General features: G+C 41.0%; 1 protein-coding gene across 1 annotated transcript in view; it reads right to left on the bottom strand.

Annotated features, from left to right (window-relative positions):
- Rs1 (Dead-box helicase Rs1) overlaps window positions 1-26,184 on the bottom strand; it is a 117,822-nt gene that overhangs the window by 36,863 nt on the left and 54,775 nt on the right. The window contains exons 10-11 of the mRNA XM_067144654.2: window positions 25,987-26,121; window positions 18,846-19,023 (exon numbers count right to left, since the gene is read on the bottom strand). Coding sequence (XP_067000755.2) covers window positions 18,846-19,023; window positions 25,987-26,121 — 313 coding nt within the window. The remainder of the gene's footprint in view (window positions 1-18,845; window positions 19,024-25,986; window positions 26,122-26,184) is intronic.

The following is a 26,184-nucleotide window of genomic DNA, read 5'->3' as shown; positions in this document are numbered from 1 at the left end:
CAGAAATATGATGTATAAATGCCTAATAGAAACTTTTTTGATCAAACCTTTCATTTAGCTACAAAAGAGGTTTTTCTTTCTCCTGAAAAGTAAGGATTTTGGAATGAGTACCCTTTTTAACTCGCCGATTCAATTACAATTGCTTACGTTTTGTGTATTATCCCAGTTAGGAGCTATTGGTCTTTTCTTAAGCTTTTCCATTTCTTTTTTGGCGTTCATTACAAAAGCAAGCTGAAGAATGTTGATGTTGATATCAATATAAGCCAATACAATATCCAGCTGTCTCAGTTTGTGTTGCCACTGCCTTTTAGATACGCCGTGCTACTGCACGATTTTCCGGAAAGTTTTGCTCGTAGATAACCAGCAGAAGCGATCATAAAGGCGGTGAACGTGCGAAATATGTCAGTGAACTACAGGAACAGATTCCTACGACTTAGAACGAGTGTATACGTGCTGTATAGTAATACAATGCGTATACCACGTTTATTAGTAAGAAAAACTTACAACGCTTATACAGGGTTTATTCACTGTAGAACTAAACAAGTGTTAAACAACTGTAAGACCCTGAGGATTTTGAAGGATCCAGATTTATACAGGGTTCTTACATTCCAAGTTCCTATTCGTAAAGTCGATTTCCATTGCAGGCTCGTCATATTTTGATATCCATTCTTATTCATCCGAGGTAAATGTGAGATATCCGTTAACCCTATGTGCAACCCCCAACCTGGAGGGCCAGAGACCTTTCTGTTTGGGTTGCCATATCTTAGCCAAGTAGTCCCAGTTTTAAGGCACCAGGTACTCGCCCTCATCCCTTCTATTAGAATAGGATTTGATGGTTATAATGTATAGCAGGTGGTCCGTCAGCCAAATATTTCTTGAGTTTTAGCAGGTACACTTACTCGACATGGGTGCAACCCCCCCAAGGTTCTCAACCAGCCGACGCTTGCGATACCCATTCAGGTCTTTAATGGAGAGATTTCCCTTTCCCATCCTATGTTGTTGGCCATTTAGTGGCTCTTCCATTTTTAGGAGCAGTTTCTCACTCCAAGGGCAAGAGAGTGCCCTTCCTTCTACCCACTCATACGCCCTCCTAGGAGGCTGTTGGCATTTGGTAAAGGTGGTCTCCTTATACCGGGAGATACTCGGTCCCTGCAACCCTTAGCAGCCTGTATATATATATATACATATATATATATATATATATATATATATATATATATATATATATAATCGTTGCCCCCCTCTCTACCATGGGGAGGTGAATGTCAGGATTTCACTGTCATTGAAACTGAGACCAAAAGGCATTTCCCAGTTTCTCTAGTTCTTTAGAGAGGGAATTATTAGTAGTATAATACATGGATTCGGGCGCCGCCACCGGGCTCCCAGAGGCCACCTCCACCACCACCACAGCCAGAGGCCTCCCAGATGCCTCCTCCACCACCACCACAGCCAGAGGCCTCCTAAACCACCCGCAGGAAATTTGAATTTGTAAACAAAGCCACGTGCTTTTTGATAGCTGTCATCGACAAAAACGCATCGCTAACCTCAGTACTGCCATCTTGACGGGCCTAAACCTCAGTAGTGCCAACTTAACCTAACTAGCGCGAGATAAACAAAGCCACGTGCTTTTTGACAGACAACGCATCGCTAACCTCAGTACTGCCATCTTGACGGGCCTAAACCTCAATAGTACCAACCTAACCTAACTAGCGCGTGGTAAACAAAGCCACGTGCTTTTTGACAGACGCGTGCTTTTTTGACAGCTGTCATCTGCCATCTTTAAACTACAGAGCACTGTGCTGCCCTCTTTATCGTAGTAGATGTAAAATTCGTCACCTGTCATCGGCAGTGCTGCCATCTTGGCGGGCCTAAACCTTAGTGCTACCAACTTAACCTCACTAGCGTGAGATAAACAAATCCACATGCTTTTTTGACAGCTGTCATCCGCCATCTTTAATCCAGAGAGAACCGTGCTGCCCTCTTTAGCTACTTACCTTTGAAATGTGGTACGTCACAGCTGTCATCCGCCACCTTGCATCCGAAACCTCAGTGCTGCACTCTTTAGCTAGATACCTTTGAAATGTAGTGGTGGCAAATTCTTTATGCTCTTGTTTGGAAACAAAGCCACGTGCAGCTGTCATCCGCCATCTTTAATCCAGAGAGCACCGTGCTGCCCCCTTTAGCTACTTACCTTTGAAATGTGGTACGTCACAGCTGTCATCCGCCATCTTGCATCGCAAACCTCAGTGCTGCACTCTTTAGCTAGATACCTTTGAAATGTAGTGGCGGCAATTTGAAAAATTCTTTATGCTCCTGTTTGGAAACAAACCTATGCGCTTTTTTGTCAGCTATCATCCGCCATCTTTAATCTAGAGAGCACCGTGTTGCCCTCTATATGGTGGTGGTAAATTCTACACGCTCTTGTTTGGAAACAAACCCATGTGCTTTTCTGACAGCTGTCAACCGCCAGAGAGCACCGTGCTGCCCTCTTTATGCCGGTGGCAAATTCTACGTGCTTTTTGACAGCTGTCATCCGCCATCTTTAGTCAAGAGAGCACTGTGCTTCCATCTTTAGCTAGATACCTTTGAAATGTGGTGGCGGCAAATTCCACGTGCTCTTCTTTAGTAAACAAAGCCACGTGCTTTTTTGACAGATATCATCCGCCATCTTTAATCAATAGAGCACTGTGCTGCTATCATGCGGGTAATTTCGTCAGCTTTCATCCACCATCTTTAATCTACAGAGCGCCGTGCTGCTCTCTGTAGTAGCAGGCAATTTGAAAAGTTCTGTTACTTGTCATCCGTCATCTTTAATCAACAAAGCTTCGTACTGCTATCTTTAGCTACATACATTTAACATGTGGTGGCGGATAATTTGAAAATAAAAAACCTTCCGTTAGCTATCATCCGCCATCTTTATTCAACAGAGCATCGTGCTGCTATCTCTAGCTACATACATTTAACATGTGGTGACTTCAATTTGAAATTCTATCTAGATGCCATCTTTAATCAACAGAGCACCGTGCTGCTATCCCTTTGAATTGTGGTGACGGATAATTTGAAATTCCGTTAGCTATCATCATTAAACATTAGTGCATTCGCTAACCTAACCTCTCATCTACTATCTTGAAGGAGATTATACGACACCTCCTCTACCTCCTGCTCTTCCTCCTCCCCCCCCTACCACCTCCGCCTCCTCCTCCTCTGTCAAGGCATAACTTTATCGAACACGCATCGCGAAGGCAAGAGTGTGCAGCGATATGCATGTTTAGACTTGCGAAGACTTGAATCGAACACTGCACTCGATGTCGTTAACTTCAACATGTGATTAAAACATTGTCTGGTGTGTTCAGAACACTACATAAGTAGAATCGAACGCTGTACAACATGTTAGGGGATACCTTTGTTCTAAGAAGATCAGATTGAAACATAACAAGACTAGAATTGAACACTGCACTCGATGTCGTTAACCTTAACATGTGATCAGAACATTGATTGATGTGTTCAGATCACTAAACAAGTAGAACCGAACACTGTACAGCATGTTAGGGGATACCTTTGTTCTAAGAAAATTAGATTGCAAAATAACAAGACTAGAATCGAACACTACACTCGATGTCGTTAACCTTAACATGTGATCAGAACATTGATCGATGTGTTCAGATCACTAAACAAGTAGAACCGAACACTGTACAACATGTCAGGGGATACCTTTGTTCTAAGAAAATTAGATTGAAACATAACAAGACTAGAACCGAACACTGTACAACATGTTAGGGGATACCTTTGTTCTAAGAAGATCAGATTGAAACATAACAAAACTAGAATTGAACACTGCACTCGATACAACATGTGATCAGAACATTGATTGATGTGTTCAGATCACTAAACAAGTAGAACCGAACACTGTACAACATGTTAGGGGATACCTTTGTTCTAAGAAGATCAGATTGAAACATAACTAGACTAGAATCCAACACTGCACTCGATGTCGTTAACCTTAACATGTGATCCGATACAACATGTTAGGGGATACCTTTGTTCTAAGAAAATTAGATTGAAACATAGCAAGACTAGAATCGAACACTGTAAGAACATTGTTTGATGTGTTCAGAGCAAAAGTACAACTTCAATGATTTACCTAGTGTAAAAATCAAAAACACACACTGTGCACATATTGCATAGCTATCTCGCCTATCACTTGCCTAGTATGAAAATCAAAAACACACTGTGCACATATCGCATAGCTAACTTGGCAACACTTCAAATGATTTGCTTAGTACGAAAATAAAAAAATCTATACCGCGTAGCTAACTCGTTCATCGCACTGCTAAGACGCTTAGTAATTGCAAATACACTGATATATGTCATACGAAAATCAAGAAAACACACTGCGTAGCCAACTCGCTCGGGTCACTCGCTTAGTAATTGCAACACGACTAGAACACTGATACACGTTACTCTTTTTTTTTCTCGAAACACACACACGGATAAGAATGTTCCGAGATACTACATACTTACATGTTTTTTTTAAAAAAAATAGGGGGATGAAAGATCATAAATTATATGTACACATGTTGTCTCCTCCAAGTTGTAAGACGAAATAGACGCAGTACTGCGAGTTTCCGCTCTAGCTGGCGAACGGAAGTAGCATGATATCTCAGCAAAAAAAATACGCGTGAGCTTGCATACACGCAAGTCAGACACAATGATGGATACCGCGATTCAAATCCTGGCAACTTATGCCATCAGGAAGGGCATCCGGCTAGATCATGTTATGACGATCGCGCAGGTCCCTCGCCTAGCATTTGCTATTTTTTTACGGCTTCCGACAGTAGGAGTTCGAACCTGCTATCTCCCGAAGTAGCGGGAATGATTGCGGGTACAAGAGTGTTGAGGGTGATTCATTTGTCGGATGGAGGCGTTAAGCTGTGTGCAGGCTTCTTCGGTAGGAGTAGGCTATGTGCCGGCACTGGGATATCTAGTTATAAAACCCGCTACAACAAATTTATCGCGTATACTGCGATTTAAAATCCTAGTCAGGAAGGATAACCGGTCGTAAAACTATGGTATATGATCTAAGAGGCGGGGTGTGCAAAAAAGCCAGCATTAAGTAAGGGCTGTTGATAGGGGGGCGTTAAACCTTGTGCAGACTACTTCGAAAATGATTTTGAGTACAAGACGTTGATGGTGATTCATCTGTCGGATGGAGGCGTTAAGCTGTGTGCAGGCTTCTTCGGTAGGAGTAGGCTATGTGCCGGTACCGGGATATCTAGTTATAAAACCCGCTATAACAAATTTATCGCGTATACTGCGATTTAAAATCCTAGTCAGGAAGGGTAACCGGTCGTAAAACTATGGTGTATGATCTAAGAGGTGGGGTGTGCAAAAAAGCTAGCATTAAGTAAGGGTTGTTGATAGGGGGGCGTTAAACCTTGTGCAGACTCCTTCGAAAATGATTTTGAGTACAAGACGTTGATGGTGATTCATCTGTCGGATGGAGGCAATAAGCCTTGTGCAGGCTTCTTCGGTAGGAGTAGGCTATGTGCCGGCACCGGGTTTTACCCTCTCCCTACTACTGTATATTACATTCTTAGGTAGTTTCGAGGGCGTGCAAAAAGCCAGCATTAAGTAAGGGCTGTTGATAGAGGGGTGTTAAACCTTGTATAGGCTCCTTCAACAGGAGTAGCCTACATGCCGGCACCGTGCAGGCTCTTTCGATAGGAGTGGGCTATATGCTGGCATTGTGTTTTAACCTCTCCGTACAATCATGATATTTTATGTTAGGAGCTTACACGGGCTGAATGCTACTCAGCTAAGAAGACGTTCCATGAGTTACAAGTAGCTTATCACCACGCAGTGTCTTCGTTCAAGGTTACTACAGCCGGAAGATGCGTGTACAACTTCAGCCAACACATGCATTCCGCACCTCGCTCCGAATGACTGCGCCGATACAACTTCAAAGACTGTGGAACAAAAAAAATGTAACCTATAGCCTACAGTTTGGTTTAGTGTGCATGCCTCTCACCCGGCAGTCTCGGGTTCGATTCTCTTGGGAATAAAAATATGTTTCACAGATTTTAAATCGCAAGAATTTGTTTTAATTCTTCTTAATTCTTTAATTCTTCTGGTTCGGGGACCGGGTGTCTATGTTTGTCCCAATAATTTCCTCTTCATACCCTTCCTGGCACAAAACTAGCAGTATCTAGCCTCTTACATCATATACTATTGTTTTCGACCGGTTGCCCTTCCTGACGTCAAGAACTAGGATTAAGAATCTGTTTTGTTTTAAGACTAGTTGCCCTTCCTGACGCAAAACTGGCGGTATCTAGCCTCTTACATCATACACTATTGTTTCCGACCGGTTGCCCTTCCTTGACGTCAAAGAACTCGGATTAAGAATCTGTTTTACAACTACTTGCACTTTCCAACACGAGAATCGGGGACTTACAGCTAGATGAACTTCTTAGATTTTAAATCGCTGTATCACGAACTATTGTTTTACAGCCGGATGCCCTTCCTGACGCAAAACTAAGATTTTAAATCGCAAGAATTTGTTTTAAGACTAGTTACCCTTCCTGACGCAAAACTGGCCGTATCTAGCCTCTTACATCATACACTATTGTTTTCGACCGGTTACCCTTCCTGACGTCAAAGAACTCGGATTAAGAATCTGTTTTACAACTAGATGCTCTTTTTAACATGAGAATCGGGGTTTTACAGCTAGATGCACTTCTTAGATTTTAAATCGCTGTATCACGAACTATTGTTTTACAGCCGGATGCCCTTCCTGACGCAAAACTAAGATTATAAAACGCAAGAATGTGTTTTAAGACTAGTTTCTCTTCCTGACGCAAAACTGGCAGTATCTAGCCTCTTACATCATACACTATTGTTTTCGACCGGTTGCCCTTCCTGACGTCAAAGAACTCGGATTAAGAATCTGTTTTTCAACTAGATGCTCTTTTTAACATGAGAATCCGGGTTTTACAGCTAGATGCTCTTCTTAGATTTTAAATCGCTGTATCACGAACTATTGTTTTACAGCCGGATGCCCTTCCTGACGAACAACTAAGATTTTAAATCGCAAGAATTTGTTTTAAGACTAGTTACCCTTCCTGACACAAAACTAGCAGTATCTAGCCTCTTACATCATATACTATTGTTTTCGACCGGTTGCCCTTCCTGACGTCATAGAACTAGGATTAAGAATCTGTTTTACAACTAGATGCTCTTTTTAACACGAGAATCGGGGTTTTACAGCTAGATGCACTTCTTAGATTTTAAATCGCTGTATCACAAACTATTGTTTTACAGCCGGATGCCCTTCCTGACGCAAAACGAAGATTTTAAATCGCAAGAATTTGTTTTAAGACTAGTTGCCCTTCCTGACGCAAAACTGGCAGTATCTAGCCTCTTACATCATACACTATTGTTTTCGACCGGTTGCCCTTCCTGACGTCAAAGAACTCAGATTAAGAATCTGTTTTACAACTAGATGCTCTTTTTAAAACGAGAATCGGGGTTTTACAGCTAGATGCTCTTCTTAGATTTTAAATTGCTGTATCACAAACTATTGTGTTACAGCCGGATGCCCTTCCAGACGCAAAACTAAGATTTTAAATCGCAAGAATTTGTTTTAAGACTAGTTACCCTTCCTGACACAAAACTAGCAGTATCTAGCCTCTTACATCATATACTACTGTTTTCGACCGGTTGCCCTTCCTGACGTCAAAGAACTCGGATTAAGAATCTGTTTTACAACTAGATGCTCTTTTTAACACGAGAATCGGGGTTTTACAGCTAGATGCACTTCTTAGATTTTAAATCGCTGTATCACAAACTATTGTTTTACAGCCGGATGCCCTTCCTGACGCAAAACTAAGATTATAAAACGCAAGAATGTGTTTTAAGACTAGTTTCTCTTCCTGACGCAAAACTGGCAGTATCTAGCCTCTTACATCATACACTATTGTTTTCGACCGGTTGCCCTTCCTGACGTCAAAGAACTCGGATTAAGAATCTGTTTTTCAACTAGATGCTCTTTTTAACACGAGAATCGGGGATTTACAGCTAGATGCTCTTCTTAGATTTTAAATCGCTGTATCACGAACTATTGTTTTACAGCCGGATGCCCTTCCTGACGCAAAACTAAGATTTTTAAATCGCAAGAATTTGTTTTAAGACTAGTTGCCCTTCCTGACGCAAAACTGGCAGTATCTAGCCTCTTACATCATACACCATTGTTTTCGACCAGTTGCCCTTCCTGACGTCAAAGAACTCGGATTAAGAATCTGTTTTACAACTAGATGCTCTTTTTAACACGAGAATCGGGGTTTTACAGCTAGATACACTTCTTAGATTTTAAATCGCCGTATCACGAACTATTGTTTTACAGCCGGTTGCCCTTCCTGACGCAAAACTAAGATTTTAAATCGTAAGAATTTGTTTTAAGACTAGTTGCCCTTCCCGACGCAAAACTGGCAGTATCTAGCCTCTTACATCATACACTATTGTTTTCGACCGGTTGCCCTTCCTGACGTCAAAGAACTCGGATTAAGAATCTGTTTTACAACTAGATGCTCTTTTTTACACGAGAATCGGGGATTTACAGCTAGATGCTCTTCTTAGATTTCAAATCGCTGTATCACGAACTATTGTTTTACAGCCGGATGCCCTTCCTGACGCAAAACTAAGATTTTAAATTGCAAGAATTTGTTTTAAGACTAGTTGCCCTTCCTGACGCAAAACTAGCAGTATCTAGCCTCTTACATCATACACTATTGTTTTCGGCCGGTTGCCCTTCCTGACGTCAAAGAACTCGGATTAAGAATCTGTTTTACAACTAGATGCTCTTTTTAACACGAGAATCGGGGATCTACAGCTAGATGCTCGCCGGATGCCCTTCCTGACGGCATAAGTTGCCAGGATTTGAATCGCGGTATCCATCATTGTGTCTGACTTGCGTGTATGCAAGCTCACGCGTATTTTTTTTGGCTGAGATATCATGCTACTTCCGTTCGCCAGCTAGAGCGGAAACTCGCAGTACTGCGTCTATTTCGTCTTACAACTTGGAGGAGACAACATGTGTACATATAATTTATGATCTTTCATCCCCCTATTTTTTTTTAAAAAAAACATGTAAGTATGTAGTATCTCGGAACATTCTTATCCGTGTGTGTGTTTCGAGAAAAAAAAAGAGTAACGTGTATCAGTGTACTAATCGTGTTGCAATTACTAAGCGAGTGACCCGAGCGAGTTGGCTACGCAGTGTGCTTTCTTGATTTTCGTATGACATAGTTCAGTGTATTTGCAATTACTAAGCGTCTTAGCAGTGCGATGAACGAGTTAGCTACGCGGTATAGATTTTTTTATTTTTGTACTAAGCAAATCATTTGAAGTGTTGCCGAGTTAGCTATGCGATATGTGCACAGTGTGTTTTTGATTTTCGTACTAGGCAAGTGATAGGCGAGATAGCTATGCAATATGTGCACAGTGTGTGTTTTTGATTTTTACACTAGGTAAATCATTGAAGTTGTACTTTTGCTCTGAACACATCAAACAATGTTCTTACAGTGTTCGATTCTAGTCTTGCTATGTTTCAATCTAATTTTCTTAGAACAAAGGTATCCCCTAACATGTTGTATCGGATCACATGTTAAGGTTAACGACATCGAGTGCAGTGTTGGATTCTAGTCTTGTTATGTTTCAATCTGATCTTCTTAGAACAAAGGTATCCCCTAACATGTTGTACAGTGTTCGGTTCTACTTGTTTAGTGATCTGAACACATCAATCAATGTTCTGATCACATGTTGTATCGAGTGCAGTGTTCAATTCTAGTCTTGTTATGTTTCAATCTGATCTTCTTAGAACAAAGGTATCCCCTAACATGTTGTACAGTGTTCGGTTCTAGTCTTGTTATGTTTCAATCTAATTTTCTTAGAACAAAGGTATCCCCTGACATGTTGTATAGTGTTCGGTTCTACTTGTTTAGTGATCTGAACACATCGATCAATGTTCTGATCACATGTTAAAGGTTAACGACATCGAGGAGTAGTGTCCGATTCTAGTCTTGTTATTTTGCAATCTAATTTTCTTAGAACAAAGGTATCCCCTAACATGCTGTACAGTGTTCGGTTCTACTTGTTTAGTGATCTGAACACGTCAATCAATGTTCTGATCACATGTTAAGGTTAACGACATCGAGTGCAGTGTTCAATTCTAGTCTTGTTATGTTTCAATCTGATCTTCTTAGAACAAAGGTATCCCCTAACATGTTGTACAGCGTTCGATTCTACTTATGTAGTGTTCTGAACACACCAGACAATGTTTTAATCACATGTTGAAGTTAACGACATCGAGTGCAGTGTTCGATTCAAGTCTTCGCAAGTCTAAACATGCATATCGCTGCACACTCTTGCCTTCGCGATGCGTGTTCGATAAAGTTATGCCTTGACAGAGGAGGAGGAGGCGGAGGTGGTAGGGGGGGGAGGAGGAAGAGCAGGAGGTAGAGGAGGTGTCGTATAATCTCCTTCAAGATAGTAGATGAGAGGTTAGGTTAGCGAATGCACTAATGTTTAATGATGATAGCTAACGGAATTTCAAATTATCCGTCACCACAATTCAAAGGGATAGCAGCACGGTGCTCTGTTGATTAAAGATGGCATCTAGATAGAATTTCAAATTGAAGTCACCACATGTTAAATGTATGTAGCTAGAGATAGCAGCACGATGCTCTGTTGAATAAAGATGGCGGATGATAGCTAACGGAAGGTTTTTTATTTTCAAATTATCCGCCACCACATGTTAAATGTATGTAGCTAAAGATAGCAGTACGAAGCTTTGTTGATTAAAGATGACGGATGACAAGTAACAGAACTTTTCAAATTGCCTGCTACTACAGAGAGCAGCACGGCGCTCTGTAGATTAAAGATGGTGGATGAAAGCTGACGAAATTACCCGCATGATAGCAGCACAGTGCTCTATTGATTAAAGATGGCGGATGATATCTGTCAAAAAAGCACGTGGCTTTGTTTACTAAAGAAGAGCACGTGGAATTTGCCGCCACCACATTTCAAAGGTATCTAGCTAAAGATGGAAGCACGGTGCTCTCTTGATTAAAGATGGCGGATTACAGCTGTCAAAAAGCACGTAGAATTTGCCACCGGCATAAAGAGGGCAGCACGGTGCTCCCTGGCGGTTGACAGCTGTCAGAAAAGCACATGGGTCTGTTTCCAAACAAGAGCGTGTAGAATTTACCACCACCATATAGAGGGCAGCACGGTGCTCTCTAGATTAAAGATGGCGGATGATAGCTGACAAAAAAGCGCATAGGTTTGTTTCCAAACAGGAGCATAAAGAATTTTTCAAATTGCCGCCACTACATTTCAAAGGTATCTAGCTAAAGAGTGCAGCACTGAGGTTTGCGATGCAAGATGGCGGATGACAGCTGTGACGTACCACATTTCAAAGGTAAGTAGCTAAAGAGGGCAGCATGGTGCTCTCTGGATTAAAGATGGCAGTTGACAGCTGCACGTGGCTTTGTTTCCAAACAAGAGCACAAGGAATTTGCCGCCACTACATTTCAAAGGTATCTAGCTAAAGAGTGCAGCACTGAGGTTTGCGATGCAAGATGGCGGATGACAGCTCTGACGTACCACATTTCAAAGGTAAGTAGGTAAAGAGGGCAGCACTGTGCTCTATGGATTAAAGATGGCGGATGACAGCTGCACGTGGCTTTGTTTCCAAACAAGAGCATAAAGAATTTGCCACCACTACATTTCAAAGGTATCTAGCTAAAGAGTGCAGCACTGAGGTTTCGGATGCAAGATGGCGGATGACAGCTGTGACGTACCACATTTCAAAGGTAAGTAGCTAAAGAGGGCAGCACGGTGCTCTCTGGATTAAAGATGGTGGATGACAGCTGCACGTGGCTTTGTTTCCAAACAAGAGCATAAAGAATTTGCCACCACTACATTTCAAAGGTATCTAGCTAAAGAGTGCAGCACTGAGGTTTCGGATGCAAGGTGGCGGATGACAGCTGTGACGTACCACATTTCAAAGGTAAGTAGCTAAAGAGGGCAGCATGGTGCTCTCTGGATTAAAGATGGCGGATGACAGCTGTCAAAAAAGCACGTGGATTTGTTTATCTCACGCTAGTGAGGTTAAGTTGGTAACACTAAGGTTTAGGCCCGCCAAGATGGCAGCACTGCCGATGACAGGTGACGAATTTTACATCTACTACGATAAAGAGGGCAGCACAGTGCTCTGTAGTTTAAAGATAGCGAATGACAGCTGTCAAAAAAGCACGCGGCTGTCAAAAAGCACGTGGCTTTGTTTACCACGCGCTAGTTAGGTTAAGTTGGTACTACTGAGGTTTAGGCCCGTCAAGATGGCAGTACTGAGGTTAGCGATGCGTTGTTGTCTGTCAAAAAGCACGTGGCTTTGTTTATCTCGCGCTAGTTAGGTTAAGTTGGCACTACTGAGGTTTAGGCCCGTCAAGATGGCAGTACTGAGGTTAGCGATGCGTTGTTGTCGATGACAGCTGCCAAAAAGCACGTGGCTTTGTTTACAAATTCAAATTTCCCGCGGGTGGTGGAGGAGGCCTCTGGGAGGCCTCTGGCTGTGGTGGTGGTGGAGGTGGCCTCTGGGAGCCTGGTGGCGGTGGCGGTGGCGGCGCCCGAATCCCTGTATTATACTACTATTATTCATATCAGAATTTTAAATATTCTAAATAATAATAAACACTACAGTACGGAAAAGGAAATAAACACCAAAGAAAAACAAAGACAAATATTTAATTTCCTTTTTTCTCCAGAATGATTTTTCATTTATGTGCCCTTTTTAACGTCGACCACCTCAACTGAGAGTTCAGCTCAAAATGCAGTGTTCTCCCTATGATCTTTTTAATGGGTGCACCGCCCTGCCGTTTTTGTAGATATGTGCTATTTATGTAATATTAATACATATTTAAGTCACTGCATGCTCCAATTTAAAGTGTAAATGCTATCAAACTGTTTATTTAAATGATAAATCATTATTATCAGCATAATTGCATCAGTTACATTAAATGTTTAACTTGACTATTAAATAGTGTTATGCGTGAGCGGTGTCTGGATTGGCGTGGAATCAAATGCGAGCACTCGTTTCCGCATGTCATCACAAACTCGCATCACAACAACAACCCAGTGGTAAGCCCGGTGCTACACAATTAGGAATGAGCAGCAGAACACTAGATTATGATTTGTTCGTGTCTGCCACTGTGGTGTAGTGGTTAGTGTGATTAGTTGCCACCCCCGGGAGCCCGGGTTTGATTCCCAGCTATGCCACGAAATTTGAAAATTGGTACAAGGGCTGGAGCAGGGTCCACTCAATCTCGAGGGGTCAACTGAGTAGAGGTGGGTTCGATTCCCACCTCAACCATCCTGGAAGTGGTTTTCCGTGGTTTCCCACTTCTCCTCCAGACAAATGCCGAGATGGTAACTTATTTATGGCCACGGCCGCTTCCTTCCTTGTCATCCTTTCCAATCTTCCCAACCCCCCAATAAGGCCTCCGCGAGGCGGCCTGGGCGAGGTGGCCTGGGCGAGGTACTGGTCCTCCTTCCCAGTTGTATCCCCCGACCGCAGGCACACGCTCCAGGACACTGCCCTTGAGGCGGTAGAGGTGGGATCCCTCGCTGAGTCCAATGGAAAAACCAACCTTGGACGGTAAACGGATTAAGAAAGAAAGAAAGAAAGAAAGAAAGAAAGAAAGATGACTTGTTCATGATAAAAACACAAAAAATAGTTTAATTTTGCAGTTGAAGTTTACCTGTCTGATATCGTTTTTAATGACCTGAGATGAATAAAATGGAGCATACAGGGAAAGACAAGACGAGATAGAATATGAAATGAGGAAATAAGGAAAAGCGTGGGAGTGTGTCAACATGAAGAAGAGATTGATATAGCAAAGCTAAAATGGTTTGGACACATGATGAGAATACCAGGAGAGAGAATACCAAAGAGAACATTCATGGATACAGAGACTGGAAAGAGGCCTCGAGGACAGCCTAGAATGAGATGGAGGAGCTCTGTTGTGGACTGTATTGCAAATAGAGTAGTCAATAGCAATAAAGTACTAGAAGAAGAATGGTGGAAAGATCGAGTAAGGTGGTTGAGCGCTGCCTTTTGGCGGAGGCTAAGTGAATTAATAAACAGCCGGCAGGCAGATGATTGCTCCGATAGAGCGCATTAGACTCAAGTTCCGGTTAACAGGGTCGTCGATCTGCTGTTTACTGTAACAACATGCTATCAGCTGTTTGTTTTATTGTGCTCAGTTCTTTCCATGGTCTTTGTCAGTTCATTCGGTCATTCTTGACAAAGCACCAACAATGACGGCCAGAAACAATGAGTTGATTGAGTGGTTGAAGGAGCATAATATTTCGGTTTGCGATGACATGAGGAAGGGGGGATCTCATGCATCTTGTGAAACAAAACAAGCCCAAGCACCCAGTACACGTGGTGGATGAAATAGCCAGGAGGCGTGGGCATAAAGCTGTTTGCCACCCTTCGTAGGATTTTTTTTCCTTGCGTAGGAGAAATTAAATCTATTAGCAAAGAGAGCTCTTCTAGATGGTGAGCAGAAATTTCATTTAATTTTCTCACGTTCGATCTGTTTGAGCATTGATCTATTTTTATCCTATAGCCTTATCCTAAATATGTTATGTGTTATTGTTCATCTTATGTGAGTTACGCATGTTGCTACAAAGAATAATTGATTCTGGACTTACATTCCAATATATAAATTTCTGTTCGTGTTATGTGTCGTGAATCAACGGTTTGTACTCATAACAATTTGACACATATGTCTGACTTCCAGTTAACTGTCAAGTCAAAACTCACAGAAATAGAACTATATATTTAACAACTTCAACAGACAAACAACTTTGGATTTTACCTCATCTTTAAACAAATTAACATTTAAACAAATTAACATAACAACTGTCGAAGAGACATAACACTACAAGCTCTACTCAATCTCCCACATTTTCCTTTCGACTTTTAATACAAGAAGCTACAACCACGTCTACCAGCTAATTTTATTATAAATATAGCTACGTTTTCCAATGAACACCTGTCATCGCTCATAAGTGCTTCAAGAAGTTTGTCGCTATTATCTTTTCATATAAAATTAACAACTTACTACCACTAAGAGTGACTTTTATCCTAAATTATTAAGCTATTATAAGCTCCTTACGCCACCTCCAGAATAAGGCACCACATTTACCTAATTTTATTTCAGTGCAACAATTTACGTATTATTTTTGAACTTTTAACTAACCACTTGTTACCACATTTTTTTAAAAGCAAGACATTTGCAAAGATCTACAATAAGGATTGATTATAAGACTTTATCATAAGAGTACAGTATCCTCTTATTTAGGTATAAGAACAATCAGGATCCTGATCTACCTTCCTTTCAGGTATGAGATTTTTAGGCCGATAATGCCCTCATTATGGGTGAAACATGTCCCTATATGTAATATGTTAAGAACTATTTCTTAAATTTAAATAAAAAAAACTCTTATGTATTGAACAGGTGGAATCTATAATCTAGTACAGTGAAACCTCGATTCTCCGTTTTTCGAGGGACCGTGAAAATAAAACGTACCACGGGAAAACGGAAAATCCGGGAATGAATGAAAATTATCAATTTGGCTAAACATCACAAAAATGAAATATGTATAATTATAATCTTACAAAAACTCCCAAACCAAACCAAACTACAGCCCCAGTGAGACCTTGCCTGCCAAGCGACCGCTGCTCAGCCCGAAGGCCTGCAGATTACGAGGGGCGCATCGTCAGTGCTACGAATCCTCTCGGCCGATATTCCTGGCTCTGTAGATCGGGGTCGCCATCTCAGCATTAGATACGGTAGCTCCACAATTAAAGGTAATCACGTAGGCTAAGTGGACCTGGAACCAGACTTATATCCAGGTAAAATTGCCTGACCTGGTCGCAATCGAACCCGGGCCCTCTGGATGAGAGCCGGGCATGTTAGACCGCGAACCGCATTAATTACCGGTACCCGAGTTCAAAATCTCGATACTTTATATTCAATTTTACAGGGGAATCTTCGTCAGTTTCCCGTGAAAACTTCTTTCAGTTCAGCAACTTTGATTACGCTAGCCAAACTCTTCGAAAAATCTAACAACGCCAAGCCAAACGACAATCGACCACAAGTAGCTTTTAATTCTCTCATCTAATAAAATAAAGCATATTAGATACAAAAGCACCCAAAATGATGGCGAAATCCGTTCATTTCTTAATCTTTCATTGTAATTTGGTCTCCGGTATACTGTTCGTAGTCAGTTTCTGGAAATCTCGTACCGCGCAAATTAGGCCTACATCGACTTTTAAAGGTTATGTTGAACTCGAAAACATGGTTTCGAATGTAAGTATCGATTCTTAAAAGTTCTCGAATACATTATATTCAATTCTGCGCGTCACAAATCCAATCAAATTGGAAAGCTAAAAGAAATATCAAAACTTCAGAAATTACGGTTATTCGTGACCTTGAGGTCATCTGGAAAGTGCGCTCGCTGCACATGTCAGTACGAGTTTGAAATGATACCAATCATTTAAAATGTAACGTGCGCAAGTAAAACGACTGCGGTTTTTGGTATTTTAACACGAAAACGTAAAATTCCCAGTCTTACATTAGTAACAGTAATAGGCAATCCCAAGACCTCCCATTTTTTTTTTTTTTTTTTAATGTAAGGTGCAACATCTGTTTTCGTCTCGCTAACATAATCATGTACGATAATATAAAAAATACTGAATTTGTGTTAAGGAGCAGTTTCGATTCCTGCCTGAAAGCCCATTTAGGTCTGCAGTGCCCTGAGCAAAGTGCCGAAAACCCCTTCGGCAGTACGATCGAAAAAATGTAAATAAGAAAACATCTAACCCTGGACATAATATGGACGTTTTATAAGTGCGAACATTTGACGAAACTCGTTCCGTCTTCACGAAGAGCTGTAGAAATGCGCCGTGTCTTCTAGCAATTGCTGTGGCCACTCTCTGCCCTATGATTTTCCGAGATTCTCTAAACAATACCACCCGAATGCGATGCTAAGATGGTCCCTTATGCAAGTTCACAGCCGATCGCCGAACGCCAAGATCCATAAATATGCCATAGCCGCCCTTTCGTGAGATACAGTTTATTAAAAAACGATTGATCGAGGATTTAGCGTTGATGGGACTGGAATTTCTGGACGGTTGATCCGGGAAATCGTTTCTTCGAGGAACGGATAATGCGGGACTTTTACAACGTGATTTAATTACGATGCTCTCGGGACCTCGTAATTTGAACGCATATTCCGGGAAAACGTACTTTCCGGGAACGGATAATCAAGGTTCCACTGTATTATTATTTGACTTTAAGTACATTTCAATACAGACCATAACATGAGATTTGTAACATGAGGGCATTTTACGTTATGTCTCTGCGGGTACAGTGAAAACTATATCTATTATTTCTAAAGATGAGAGGAAAGTATTAAAAGGCGTGAAAAACACGAGAGAACAAATATGAAAACATGTACACGGGGGCCAATAAAAATATCAAAGTATTATTGCAGATCACACTCTAAAACAAATGATAGAAGATGCCTTTTATTTCGGAGCAGTGGGTTATTAAACATTATTTTCTGGTCACACTCTTAGACAATGAATTGGGGGTTACACTCAAACATGTGTGACTGGCAGGAATGACTTTGGCTGCCATTTTGAACAAACTTTGACCAACTCGAATGATCGAGTCAAAACTCGAAGGTGCGAGTTCAACATTCGCAACCTCTGCACGCTTTAAGATGCGGACGCCTGTCCACTTTCTGACAGATTTTTAATTTTGTCTTCTTTAGTAAGGAATTTCACAATTTAACATAACTAGGCTATCACAAGACAAATATGCACCACGCTAGTCAATTTCACACAATTATGTTCCTAATCCAGATATAGGCTACCGTATCACGTGACAAATATTCGCTACACTTCATTGTACCACTCAAAATAAAATAAATTTCTAACTTGTGAATGGAATGCGAAATACAAGCTATAGGCTCACTGTGTTATTCAACAATCTCGCTGCTGATCAGCAAGCAAAACTGAAAATTTCTTAGGATAACGGCTTGCTCCTCACAAAATGCACTTATTCTGTGAAGTTCAGGAACGTAAGGCCTTTTTCCGTAATCAAGCAACTGTGGTGACGGCTCTTACCAGAGACGGAAATCACATTTCTTTCACAATGGATGGCAAATAACATTTTCAGGGGTGGGAAAAATGTGATGGTACTAAGTAGTAATAGCAAAAATTCGTGAAGCGATGAGTGAGGTTTTTTATATAGTTTTAATATGACGAGTATCAGAACTTTGCATTTGCGACGTGCTATGCAGGAAAACGTGTTAATGAGGAACGTACTAACGAGGTAAACTATTTCTCTCCAAGTAAGATTGCATGGCTCATAATTATTGATTATGGTGACTGATATTCTATGCCATTATATTTCACTTAAATGTTTGTACTTTTCATCAACACAGCTCCTTGAAATTATCATTATTAAAAGAAGATAGTAAGTGAAGAAACTGAATAGACAGTTAAAATAAAAACCTTTTTTATATATGAAATATTAATGGGGCAAAACAGGTTGTTTATCTTAATGATCCTAGGACTTAAGATATAGAAACTGTTTATGATTCCTTGGCACAATTTTCCACATTTGCTATGTGGATGGCAAGATTAAATCCACCCAAATGTGACCACTGGAACATAATATCATGCAGACCTACTTACGTATACATTAACATACCAGGAGGAATAACACGGCTCTTGGGCGCAGTGCGAGCATTTTTGATGATTTCTTTGACTAACTTATATTCTGCTTCACCAGCAAGCGACACAGAGACACCAGCCCGACCTGCTCGAGCAGTACGACCAACTCGATGAATGTAGTGTTCCAGGGTTGGTGGCATTAGGAAGTTGATCACCTGAAGCAAAAAACATTATGAGCTATCAAACCTCCAAATCTTGGATAATCCAATATTTGTCTGAGACTAACTGTCAATTAATTTATGCAGCCACCACAGAAACTAAATAACAGTTGTGTCTATGATTTAGACTCCCACTCTCTTCTCTGCACTAGAAACCACCAACCGAACACGTAAGGCATTCAGAGGGCCGAAAACTGGTAAGTTTTCTGAGCTAGAAGATGAGTTGCTTCATTAAGTTACAGAGTTGCAAAATGATGGCCGTAGAATCTTGCATGAGTTGCTACATTTCAAAGCTCGCAGACTAGCAATTAAAGAAGGAATCAGCTGTTCGGATCTGAAAGTGAGCTGGGGATGGATCCGTAAATTCATGACACGAAAGGGACTGTGTCTGTGAAGGCGAACATCTCCCTGCTAGAGAATGTCAAGCGATTTCAGTGACAAAATCATAGATTTTCATCGCTATGTGATAGCAATTTGGAAGAAAAACAATTACCTCATATCTCAAATTGGCAATGCAGATCAAACCCCAATAAACTTCGACATGCCATGCAACACCACCATAAAGAAGACATGACACGAAAGGGACTGTGTCTGTGAAGGCAAACATCTCTCTGCTAGAGAATGCCAAGCGATTTCAGTGACAAAATCATAGATTTTCATCGCTATGTGATAGCAATTTGGAAGAAAAACAATTACCTCATATCTCAAATTGGCAATGCAGATCAAACCCCAATAAACTTCGACATGCCATGCAACACCACCATAAAGAAGAAGGGAGAATCTAGCGTGCTTGTACATACAACTGGGTGTGAAAAACAGTGTTGCACTCCCATGCTAGCAATAACTGCAGACAGAAGAAAATTGCCACCATACATTATTTCCAAAAGAAAAAACACTGTCAGAAGCGAAATCCCCCAAAGGCATTCATGTACGGGTTCAAGAGATAGGATGGAGGATACAGCTCTTAACCAGGACTGGGTCCATATGGTGTGGGGAACACAACAACGGGCACTGCTTCAACACCCAGCAATGCTAGTGTGGGACAGTTTCTGCGGACACTTGGTGGAAGACACAAAGAAACGTCTTCAGGAAATGAAAACTGGTTTTGTTGTAAATCTTGGTGGACTCACACATTATCTACAGCCCTTAGTCAACAAGCACTTCAAGGAAAACATACGGAAATTGTACGCCAAATGGATGGCAGGAGGGAAGCATGAGCTGACGCCAGCAGGCAAAATAAAGAGGCTGTCAGTTGAACTCGTGTGTGATTGGGTTATGCGGGCATAGGTTATGGTGTCAACAGACGTTATTGCGAAGAGTTTCTTGAAGAGGGGCATCGCAAATGCGATGGAAGTCAGGATGATGCAGTATGGAATGGTTACCAGAATGATGCACACAAGAGTGATTAAATTGAAATAACAAATAAAGTGGTTCAACCTATTCAATACAGGTAAATAAGAAATGTAGTGTTACATTCTTATTTAATTAGAAGCGGAAGCGGTACCGGTTTCGACCACCAATCTGGGTCATCATCAGCTGAATAAAAATATAAAAATAATGCATAGGAAAACAAGAAATGAAAGGATGAGTCTTTCACAAAAAAACAGTTGAAGAAGCAATATAAGATAATGGGGATTAACACTGCGCGATTTTAAATCGTAAAATCTAGAAGAAGTAGGTCAGTCACTTACAGTATATGAAGTAAAGAGCAATCTTCTGAAGAGTAGCACAACACACACAATGTTCGGCACTGAGCCTCAAAATGTTTATGAGAAGAGGTGAACAGTTAAGTGAGCCAGCCTGCATATACTATCAGGTGCAAAGTCACAACACAATTTAATAAATATGAAGTCCCAAACTTAAGTAGAAGTCGAAGACGAGTCGCTTGATTGAAGCAAGTTGCTAGCTCCTGAAGATCAGCGCAACATACTCGATGTCCGGCACTGTGCTTTCAAATGCTGACGAAACTCAGTGATTAGCTTAATGATCAAGCCTGCAATTGTTTCGGTTGCGAAAATATATATAATACAATTTAATATAATTCAATATAATTGAAATACTAAATTTCTAAACCCGAATTCAATTTTCCATGCCTTACACAGTTCCTACCCACATTTTCTACCTCCAAGAACCCACCCTCCTAACCCACCCTAAACTACCGCTCCTTTATTTCTCTACCCTATCCTTTCCCATCCTCTTTTAACGTCCAATCCTTTTAATCTTCTCTTATCTACTAATCCTCCTCCTTTATTAACTTATCCTATCTTTTCTTTTCACCTACCCTCTCGATTAAAAAAAAAGCCCCTACTTTCCAAATTGAACTGTATAATATAGTGCCACCTGCATTTTGGGTCTTTGCAACATTCAAATTTAAACTCATGCCTTGCGCTGCCTTGGACTACCTCAATTACGACCTGAATTCTTATCTTCAAGAAGTAGCGCGCTGTGCATATGCGTTTTTCATTTGTTTCCAGTATTGCGCTTATTACCATTTTTCTCTTCAGAATTGTTTTTTTACGTCAACTGTTCTAAAGAATCTACAAGTATCTAGTTACATACTTCAATAGGAAACATGCATAAATTTCAAAAATATTTATTTTGAAAAGTACACCAATGAAATAGTACGTAAACGTATAACATTGTGGTAAGTTGCCTTGTTTTCTACCATTAAAAAAATATTTAAAAGTCCCTTTCCGCAAGGAGAGTAAAACGTCCTCTGACGTAAGCGGCACGCTGTGACGTCATGATCCAGTACCGCATGCAGCTCTACCAGCCATTGTGCATCAGCTGTTACTAAAAGCCGATTGTTTGTTGTTCGAATAACTTCAAAATGACAGAAAAAGTGTTCAAAACAGCACAGTCAGACAATCTACCATGTGTAGATGTCATCATTCTTGAAAAATAGTGACTTTTATGGCTGCAAAAATTCGCGGATCATAAGCAAATTGGTAAGTGGCATCTTTTATATACGTCCAAACATATAGGTAGCATTATAGTACTAGCCCACCTCTGTGGTGTAGTGGTTAATGTGATTAACTGCCACCCCCGGAGGCCCGGTTTCGATTCCCGGTTCTGCCATGACAGTTGAAAACAAATAGTACGAGGGCTGGAACGGGGTCTACTCCGCCTCGGGAGGTCAACTGAGTAGAAGCGTTTCGATTCCCACCTCAGCCATCCTCGAAGTGGTTTACGTAGTTTCCCATTTCTCCTCCAGGCACCTAACGTAAGGTCACGGCCGTTTCCTTCCCTCCTCCTTGTCTATCCCTTCCGATCTTCCCATCCTCCCACAAGACCGATGTTGAGCATAGCAGGCGAAGCCACCTGGAGTAGGTACTGGTGCTCCTCCCAAGTTGTATCACCATACCCAAAGTCTCACGCTCTAGGTCACTGCCCTTGAAGCGGTAGAGGTGGAATCCCTCGCTGAGTCCAAGGGAAAAAACCAACCCTGGAGGGTAAACTGATTAAAAAAGAAAGAAAGAAAAAAAGAAAGATCAAAGTACTATAGGTCTATAATCTATCATTCCTGAAAAAAAAAAAAAAAAAAAATATATATATATATGGTCGGGGCAACTGGCCTACCCACTTCCGAGGCCCATGAAAGAGAAACATTAAATATCTTGGTGGAGGAAAAAAGTTATACATGATAAAGATAAAAAATATGACTTCATCTAGTTTTTACAAACCGGGCGAGTTGGCCGTGCGCGTAGAGGCGCGCGGCTGTGAGCTTGCATCCGGGAGATAGTAGGTTCGAATCCCACTATCGGCAGCCCTGAAGATGGTTTTCCGTGGTTTCCCATTTTCACACCAGGCAAATGCTGGGGCTGTACCTTAATTAAGGCCACGGCCGCTTCCTTCCAACTCCTAGGCCTTTCCTATCCCACTGTCGCCATAAGACCTATCTGTGTCGGTGCGACGTAAAGCCCCTAGCAAAAAAAAGTTTTTACAAATCGGACAGAGTGGTTCAGACGGTTGAGGCGCTGGCCGTCTGAACCCAACTTGGCAGGTTCTATCCTGGTTCAGTCCGGTGGTAGTTGAAGGTACTCAAATACGTCAGCCTCATGTCGGTAGATTTAGTGGCACCTAAAAGAACTCCTGCGGGACTAAATTCCTACACCGGCGTCTCCGCAAGCCGTAGGAGTAGTTAGTGGGGCGTAATGCCAATAATAGTAATTACATTTAGCTTTTAACAAGCTGAACATGTCAAGCAAGAAAAGTGCTTTGGTGACATTTTAGTCGTTCAATATAGGAATGTCTGTGGGTTCTGTGATTTTTACCCTTCAGTTTATTGACTTGGCTTCTATACCCTAAAACTTAGGCTAAGTTTGGACAATATTTTAAACATCAACATCACTGTTATTTTTAGTGCCAGTAATGTATTTTCATCTGTGTGCAATTATGATATTTATTTCATTAATATTATGATAATTATCATAGTTGAGCATAGTTAACTATTGAGGTTGAGACCACTCCAATCGACAAGCATTGGTTTTGTGTAGCGATATACACTTGTTAAATTCACGTTGTTTTCTTTCATGATGTACACGCCTACTTTTTGTTATATTATAGAGTATTTAGCTATAGTCTACATTTGCTTAAAAATGTAAGCTCTTCAATAAAGACATAAATAACTGTCGCATGTCAAGATAAATTGGTATAATTAGAGCTGTCAATATGGTTCATAACCCCTTTGATTTTTTTTACTTTGACATGGATCACCCAAAACTTAGGTCAGCTTTGGAGAATACTGTAATAATCAGCATTAATGAATGCACTGTTTATTACTTTAATATTCCAAGATGTAATTGAAGCATTTAATTAAAGCATCATACATTAAAATTTAAAGATTTACCACTAGAACAGCTGACATGGAAAAGTGATAGAACATTCAAACAAATTCAACTTACATTAAAATGATCTTCTAAGAAATAACCTGTAGACTTTTCCGATATATCCCCAGCACTTCTCCGGCTCGCCAACATCCATTTCTCCCTAGTTTTAGTGTCCTTTGGAAAATAATAATCAATTTGTTTGGGGCTGTATGTGGTATGCGATGTGATATTGCACATCGGAACTACACACCATTTATAAGTTTTTCTGCCTCACTGTCTGCGCAGGATTCATTTGAAGTCCAAAATATACCACTCAGATTATTACCAAATGTATAGACCACGAATTTAACTATACCAGACACTAACATACAGTAGAAATACGTGAAGTGTATCCTGTTTCTCACAGCACACTATGTGTTATTTCGTCTGCTAATTCAGTCAACCTGTACGATGACGTCAGACCAATGGAATCGCTTACTTGCGTCACGTGACATTTTCATACTTTAATTTAGATTTTTATCATATTTGGAGTTAATATTTGTACATTCTGATCACATTTTTGAATTCTGCATGAAATTTTGTATCAGAATATCATATTTTTAATTAAAACCCCGGATCATGCATGTTCCCCATTATATTATATTAAATTGTATTATAAATATTTTCGCAACCGAAACAATTACAGGCTTGATCGTTAAGCTATTCACCGAGTTTCGTCGGCATTTGAAAGCACAGTGCCGGACATTGAGTATGTTGCGCTGATCTTCAGGAGCTAGCAACTTGCTTCAATCAAGCGACTCGTCTTCGACTTCTACACAATTTTGGGACTTCATATTTATTAAATTGTGTTGTGACTTTGCGCCTGATAGTATATGCAGGCTGGCTCACTTAACTGTTCACCTCTTCTCATAAACATTTTGAGGCACAGTGCTGAACATTGCGTGTGTTGTGCTACTCTTCAGAAGATTGCGCCTTACTTCATATACTGTAAGTGACTGACCTACTTCTTCTAGATTTTCATCATCATCATCTGTTTACCCTCCAGGTTCGGTTTTTCCCTCGGACTTCGCGAGGGATCCCACCTCTACCGCCTCAAGGGCAGTGTCCTGGAGCTTCAGACTCTTGGTCGGGGGATACAACTGGGGAGTATGACCAGTACCTCGCCCAGGCGGCCTCACCTGCTATGCTGAACAGGGGCCTTGTGGAGGGATGGGAAGATTGGAAGGGATAGGCAAGGAAGAGGGAAGGAAGCGGCCGTGGCCTTAAGTTAGGTACCATCCCGGCATTCGCCTGGAGGAGAAGTGGGAAACCACGGAAAACCACTTCCAGGATGGCTGAGGTGGGAATCGAACCCACCTCTACTCAGTTGACCTCCCGAGGCTGAGTGGACCCCGCTCCAGCCCTCGTACCACTTTTCAAATTTCGTGGCAGAGCCGGGAATCGAACCCGGACCTCCGGGGGTGGCAGCTAATCACGCTAACCACTACACCACAGAGGCGGCTTCTTCTAGATTTTACGATTTAAAATCGCGCAGTGCTAATCCCCATTATCTTATATTGCTTCTTCAACTGTTTTTTGTGAAAGACTCATCCTTTAATTTCTTGTTTTCCTATGCATTGTTTTAATAGTTTGATTCGGCTGATGATGACCCAGATTGGAGGTCAAAACCGGTACTGCTTCCGCTTCTGATTAAATAAGAATGTAACACTACATTTCTTATTTACTTGTGCTGAATAGGTTGAACAACGTCATTTGTTATTTCAATTTAATTGTAATACAGTTCAATACGGAACATCATGAAATTTTTATCTTTAAACGCGAGAATAACTCGGAGACTGAAGGCAGTGACAATGAATAGGGTAAGTATGCCAGTTGTCTTGTTTCAATAGCGTAATGCAAATTTTTTGTTTTTTTTGTCTTTTTTTTCGGAAATATGATCTTTTGCACACAAATCCCCACATATATCATGCACCGAAATGGTTCACACTTATTTTTGTCAAAAAAAAGAGCGAGTTATATGCGAGGAAATATGGTATACCAATTTCTAGTGAGGCTTTCTAGCAGTTATGAGCTATCTAATTAAGTCATTAAAAATGCAATGATCTTTAAATTTGTAATGATATGAGCTTACGGTTTTGACCCCACGTATATCAAGACCTCGAGCTGCCACATCTGTGGCAACCAGTACATCTATTTCCTCATCTTTGAAACGACGAAGAGCTTCCAATCGTTGAGGCTGAGACATGTCTCCGTGTAACTCACCAACCTGTAAATAATCAAGAGAAAAATATCACACTGGATCCTTTAATCGTAGGGGTTGTTAGCAAAT

This window comes from Anabrus simplex, chromosome 3 (assembly GCF_040414725.1).
Source record: "Anabrus simplex isolate iqAnaSimp1 chromosome 3, ASM4041472v1, whole genome shotgun sequence".
Lineage (NCBI taxonomy): Eukaryota > Metazoa > Arthropoda > Insecta > Orthoptera > Tettigoniidae > Anabrus > Anabrus simplex.
This window is presented reverse-complemented; position numbering and strand designations above follow the sequence as displayed.